This window comes from Poecilia formosa, unplaced genomic scaffold (assembly GCF_000485575.1).
Source record: "Poecilia formosa unplaced genomic scaffold, Poecilia_formosa-5.1.2 Scaffold41, whole genome shotgun sequence".
Taxonomy (NCBI): Eukaryota; Metazoa; Chordata; class Actinopteri; order Cyprinodontiformes; family Poeciliidae; genus Poecilia; species Poecilia formosa.
The window spans coordinates 2,778,187-2,784,282 of record NW_006799980.1 but is presented as its reverse complement, the minus strand read 5'-3'; the positions used below and the strand labels follow the sequence as shown (position 1 = coordinate 2,784,282).

The window sequence follows — 6,096 nt, the reverse complement described above, 5'->3', positions numbered from 1 at the left end:
TTCATTTAGAAACAACAATACTGATGCTTCTAAATGTTTCTATTGTTTTGACTCAGGAAGAGTTCAGAAACCAATATTTGGTGGAAAAACCAGGAGGTCCAGTGGAGTGGGCTCTTCATTTTCCCCAGAGTTGCATGTTATACTTTCCAAAATTTGCTTATTTTTTATTTTTTAGAAAAACCTACACAGGCATCTAAGGAGCATCCTTTCGGTGTGGAGAAGCAGTGACTCTACTCTTACCTCCCTGATGAAGGAGCTCCTCACTCAGTTTTAAGGTAAAACAGGGTAACTTGAAGAGAAAGCTCATTTTTGTTGGCTAAATGTCTTAAAATATAGCTTATCTTTTGGAAAGAAAATTCTGAATTATGATCTAAATGAGTCTTGTAAGGTTTCAAGCCTATGAATCCTTATCCGGTCATTTTCAGCTGATAAACATTGAGGTATGAAGCCAAACCCAACAGTGTGCGGACACGGTTTCATGCTAACGTGTGGAGTTTTTATTGGGCTCAGTAAAATTATCTGTTACCAAAACACATGAGCAAAATAAAACATACAAAATGGAGTAAAAGGGTGGACATTTATACCGAGTAAAACAAATTAGAAGAAAAGAAAAATATTATACGTTATTCAGCAAAAAATTTGAACCAAAGGTCACATTCCCAGAGGTGATGGATGGTCTCTGCAAGATTCTCTTCTTCTTCACCTTTATAATCCACTTTCACTCTGCAATGGCACAAAAGTCACATGTTTCTACATTTTTCTTTCCGTTGACAGGTGGTTTAGCTGTTAATAAGTGTGAGCTCGGTGTTAATATGTGCCATTTCGGCGGCACAGTTCACTCATGAATGTTTTGACAGCTCACAGACATGCAGCCGCCGCTGCGTGACGTTTCAGACTCTAATGTCGGATCTGAAGGGTAACTGTTAATCTCGAAGCAGCGCAGACAGGTTTCTCTCAATATTTGACTCGTACGGAAAGAAATCCTTCTCAGTATGTTTGTTTTTGTCAGTATTTAAAGTACCATAAATTGAAATAGGACAATTTCATTCATATTTCTGAATTTGAAATTTGCATTTCAAAAATGTTGCTACCTTTATTAATGATTGACACATCTGGAAGATGTGCCTTTTCACAATATTTTGCAATTTCAGACCTATTCTTTCCTCCGTTAATACACACAGGAACAACTCCTATAGCAAAAACACATACATTTTAAATATTGATATCTCTGTAAAGCTTTATTCCTTACACAAAAGACTAACCTCTTCCTTCCCGTGTACTTATTAATTAATTTCTCTTTGTAATTAGGTCATTTTGATGAATACAGGAATAAGCAATCATAATAAATATCATTGATATTGATTACGAATTTTGTTGGTTCTGATCCTTTATGGACCGGTTGATTGTAGTAGTTGTGGTGGTTTGCACAATTGCTTTTTGCAACAATGTGAACGCATCGTGTGCATGCATGATTACAGATAAAAGACACATTAAATCAATTATGTTTCATTCGTGTTGTCATCAAACAATCGCATGCATTTAAATTTCAGTTCAGAAGTGATTAAGAATCATGCTGACATGCTTGATTGCGATACAGAAAATGAAACTGGACGAAAATACGAGACATTTCTCGCCGGCTTAATGTTTAATTTTGTTTGCTTTTATTAAAATTTGCAACTAATTGATTTGTTGACATGGATTGTTACTCGTGAGACTTACCTGACAGGATGAAGCATGCTTTCAAAGCTTCATAAAGTTTATTTTTTTCCCTGTGTAAAATATGGCAATAAATGAGAGCAGGTCAGGTAACTGTTTCCTGTTTAGTGGAACAATTGCTGCCAATTCACATGCAAAATTAAGACTCAATTAAGACTCATACATCTATTTTTTTCCCTCTGTCTTGTTTCCCCTGATAAGAACTGAAAACTGTGACAACAAAAGTAAGAAATACACACTTTGCTGACCGGTGAGCTTTTTTTTAAGCTTTCACCATCTCAGAAATATTCTTAGTAAAGAACTCATTCCCATTCTTTCAGTTTTGTTTCGTTTGAGTGCAGATTTAATCGACTCACATCGCTGTCGTCCTGGCAGTCGCCACAGATGCATCCTAAGCAGCCGTTGATCACCTGGACGCCACAGAGTATGAGCTGCAGCAAGCCCATCCCCAGCAGGATGGAGAACAGCACGATGTGCCACAGAACTATGTTTTCAGGCTTCTTGCAATCTGACCACAAGTCCTGGTTCCAAAGATAGCTGCTGTTACCCCTGAGGAAGAGAAGAGCGGAGGATTGGTCAGCATGCACAACACTGATGCAAGTATGTGCTTCACAGGTAAGAAGGCAGGATCTTTTGGTCTTTTTTCTCCTTTTGGCAGAGGAAAAAGAGGGGAATGATTGAGTTTTACTTTAATTAAACAAAAAAGAAATGTATGTAGAGGAAAAGTAAGAAATTAGCATAGCATAAGTTGCTCCAATCTAAGTTAAACCACGTTTTCGTTGGCACTTAGAAAGACTTTAAAATGACAACTCCTTACTGTGTTTTCCATCTTGACCACATTATTGGAAAATAATTTATGTTAAAGATTATTTTGAAAGAGAAGTATCAAAATGTTTTTTACTTAGAGTGAAATCCTAAAGAAGTTCTTGTCAGATCACCACGTTCCCACTGAAGTTCAGTCAGGATTTATATCATCCAAGCATTTCTGTTACCTCAGAAATGCCAGTAATGAATTACTTTATGAACCCATAAACAGAAAACAGCACGATGACGTGTTATTACTTTATTCAGCCAAATTATCTGACTCGATGTTGAAACCTCTTGATTCTGTAACAAGTATTGAAATTCTTGTAAAAAGCATAATTATTTGACTGACAGGACCGAGTGTTACTGTAGAAAACAATATATTACCTCCACTTACGGTATTTAAGCGGAGGCTCGTTGCTCAGTTTAGATGTATCCTGTGCATCTTTAACAGGATTCTTAGATAGTAAAGGATCTTATCTTTATGTAAAGATAAGGTCAATACAAATGTTATCAGTTTAAGATACAATCATGTGTGATCTAGCACGGAGCGCAGAGGTGAGTTTTCTCATAGTCATCCTTATCCACGACCCACCTGGAGTGTTTGCTGCTAAGAGGCTCAGTGGCAACGGACCAAAGCACATTCAGTGTTCACTGGTTTTTCTGTTGGAAGTAAATTCGACAAAAATCTGGCCATTTGTGGATCTTTTTGTGCACCGTATCCAAATATTCTAAAGAAAAACCTACTTGAGAAGCTGAGACACTGAGGTATAATGCTGTTTGCAAATAAGTCTATCCAATAATGCCAATTGTTTTTCTAGTCCCCGATTGGCTGTAGTCCCCAAGAACTGAAGTGAGGAAGTAGGGCTGAAACGATTCCTCGAGTGATTCGAGTACCTCAATTATTAAAATTCCTCGAGGAAAATTTGCCTGCCTTGAAGCTTTGTTAATTTATGTTTTATTATTTAGTGCACCGTGTTCCGGCTGCAGCGCTCTCATCGATCAATCGATAGATTACTCGATTACTAAAATATTCATTTACAACAGCCTTATAAGGAAGATTGTAGCTTATGTAGCATCTATAGATGTTAGCTACAGTTAGCTAACATCTATAGCCTGTAAAATAACTACAGCTATTACTAAAGGTAACTGTAAATGTTAGCTACAGTTATCTGTAGCTAACATTTACAGTTACCTTTAGCTAGCATCTACCTGTAAATGTTAGCTAACATCTACAGTTACGTGTATTTGTTAGCTTACCATAGCTAACATCTATAGTTAGCTAACATCTAACTGTAGTAGCTGTTAACCACCAAGACGGTTTACATGGTGCTTATTAATGCATATAAAAGTAAATTTATTGCTTGAACTATAAAGATAGCCAATTATAAGCATTTTTATAAGGGCTTTAGGTATTAGCTAGTATATCCCATGTGAACACTGAGGTTCCACTAAGTTAAAGGCCTAGTAAAGTGTGTGATAGTAGGACTTAAAAGACTTTTTCCTTATACTCCTAAGTAACCAGTTTGCATTCAGATGACGTCTGATGGTTTTTTTGGAGACTTGGAGACTCTTTTGTAAATGTTGAACTTCGGCCATTTTTCTCCCTCTCCTGACGCTGTGCGAGGCATCAAGGTAAACATGTTCCTCTTTGCCCAGCTTTCTTACATTTCCAACTCCTTAATTATTGCTCTGGTTGTACATCTGTTCAACTTTATACACGCAGCGATTTCTGTTTAGTCATTTCCTGACTCGTGAAGATCAACACAAAGTTGATTTACTTGAATGGCATGTTTTCTTCGCCGTAAGATATTGAAAAGTTATCTGAGTAACAACTAATGACACTAATGATCATTAGTTGTTACTAATGATAACTTATCTTTAGAAGTATGCGTAATAAAAAGTTATGCATACTTCAAAAGATACTTTGGTTGCATCTGTTTTGTATCAGTGGTTAGATTTGGTATCAGTGATTTTGGTCAAATTTGTCATTTATGTTTAATTTTATATTCCTCATTGAATAAATGTACTGAAATTACAAGTTATATTTTTCTAAGAATTTCACTGTCAGATTATGCTGCTGAGTTAAAACGTAAATTCATTTTAACACACACAATGTTGCAAAGAAACGTGGAGAGTGTCTAAAACCAAACTACACCAGTTATCTGCAAACAAACGATTATATCTTGTGATCAGAAGGACTCAGTTCTTGTTTTGTCATGTTGTCCTTTTTGGTTTGAGGGAAGCGCAGGGCCACTGCTGTGAGCGCTGCCGAGGATCCTGTGCTGGCTAAACCAAAAAACAAAGGAAGAGGAAACTGGGGTTTTCTGAAGGAAGGACAAGTGGAGGCTAAATTATAACACCCTTCCATAAATTGCGTAATAAAAAGTTAGTTTCCTCCCTGGAAACAGTGATGGCTTTTAAACAGCTGGCAGCCTCCATTCATATTTATTGCACCGTCATTTTTGCTGGACAGCTTTAATCTCCCGATCAGGTGTGTTAAATCATATCTGCTTGTGAAATTGACCACTGACGCCAATCAGGTTATTACTGGGTGGATCTTGTATTAACTCATTCTTTATTGGCCTTCAGAGAAGCAAAGATAAACGGTATTAAGATTATGCTTTTTCATTTCATATTTGTGGATGTAATGAGCACAACACGTGCATTTAAATACTGTTTGGCATTTTGAGCGTTTTGAATAGAAGCTGTCCACTTAGAAAAGAAATCATTGGCTCGGTGCGCCTCCTGCTGGATGCAAACAGTATTGCATTTATAAACAGTTTCCAAGAAGAACTCAAACTGTTCTTTGTCTGATATAAGAGTAATATAACTGATCAGACAACTGATATAGCAGAACAATCAATAACTGCACATGGAAATATGCAGCTATCTCTCCTCTAGGTCCCAAAGTTGCAGCAGTTATCGTGGTTAGTGGAAATGACACGTCAGGATGGGAGAAACACTCACGCGCCCAAGTCCTCAAAGGGGTATTTCCATTGGCCATCATCAATCTGACACTTAGGTCCCACCGCCAACGCAGCTATGGCCACACATGAGCAGTAAACTGCCCCCAGCAGGCCGAAGACAGAAGAAAAGACTGAGCTCAGCATCTGAAAGAGACATGAGATATCCATAGAAACTATATTTATGATTTGAAAGATGATTTTGTTGTTGGTAAATTAAGATAGCAAGTGGAATCTGGGAGTGAAATGTTAGATTTAACAGAGGGCATACTTCCTTTTTTTTCTTATGAATGTTGTTCTATGTGATTTAATTTTCACACCAAAGGTTAGCTGGAATTGGAAAGATTTTTTTTTTATTCATCTTTGATTTGAACACGGTATTTTACATGGGCAACATTTCAGTCTGCAGAACAAGAAACAAACAAACGTACTTATAGTTAAAAAATAATCAGGATGTTACAAACCAAGAGGTCCTGTTTCAGACTGCTGCTAACTTTTCAGACTGATGGGCTCCAGTGCTTTATTTAAGAGGGTGATTGATTCAAATTCTTTCTGCGCTCATTTATAGGTTATTTATTGATTAATATATTGCATGTGTTTATTTATTTGT

The 6,096-nt window shown here is 36.9% G+C and overlaps 1 protein-coding gene across 2 annotated transcripts in view; it reads right to left on the bottom strand.

Annotated features, from left to right (window-relative positions):
• Positions 1 to 474: 474 nt before the first annotated feature.
• The window catches only part of tm4sf5 (transmembrane 4 L six family member 5), a 9,244-nt gene continuing 3,622 nt past the window's right edge, over positions 475 to 6,096 (bottom strand). The window contains exons 3-6 of one of the 2 annotated variants that reach the window (XM_007551376.2): positions 5,491 to 5,633; positions 2,073 to 2,265; positions 1,720 to 1,769; positions 475 to 723 (exon numbers count right to left, since the gene is read on the bottom strand). In XM_007551376.2, coding sequence (XP_007551438.1) covers positions 1,758 to 1,769; positions 2,073 to 2,265; positions 5,491 to 5,633 — 348 coding nt within the window. In that variant the 3' untranslated portion in view covers positions 475 to 723; positions 1,720 to 1,757. The remainder of the gene's footprint in view (positions 724 to 1,719; positions 1,770 to 2,072; positions 2,266 to 5,490; positions 5,634 to 6,096) is intronic. The other variant, XM_007551375.2, reaches the window with a different exon arrangement.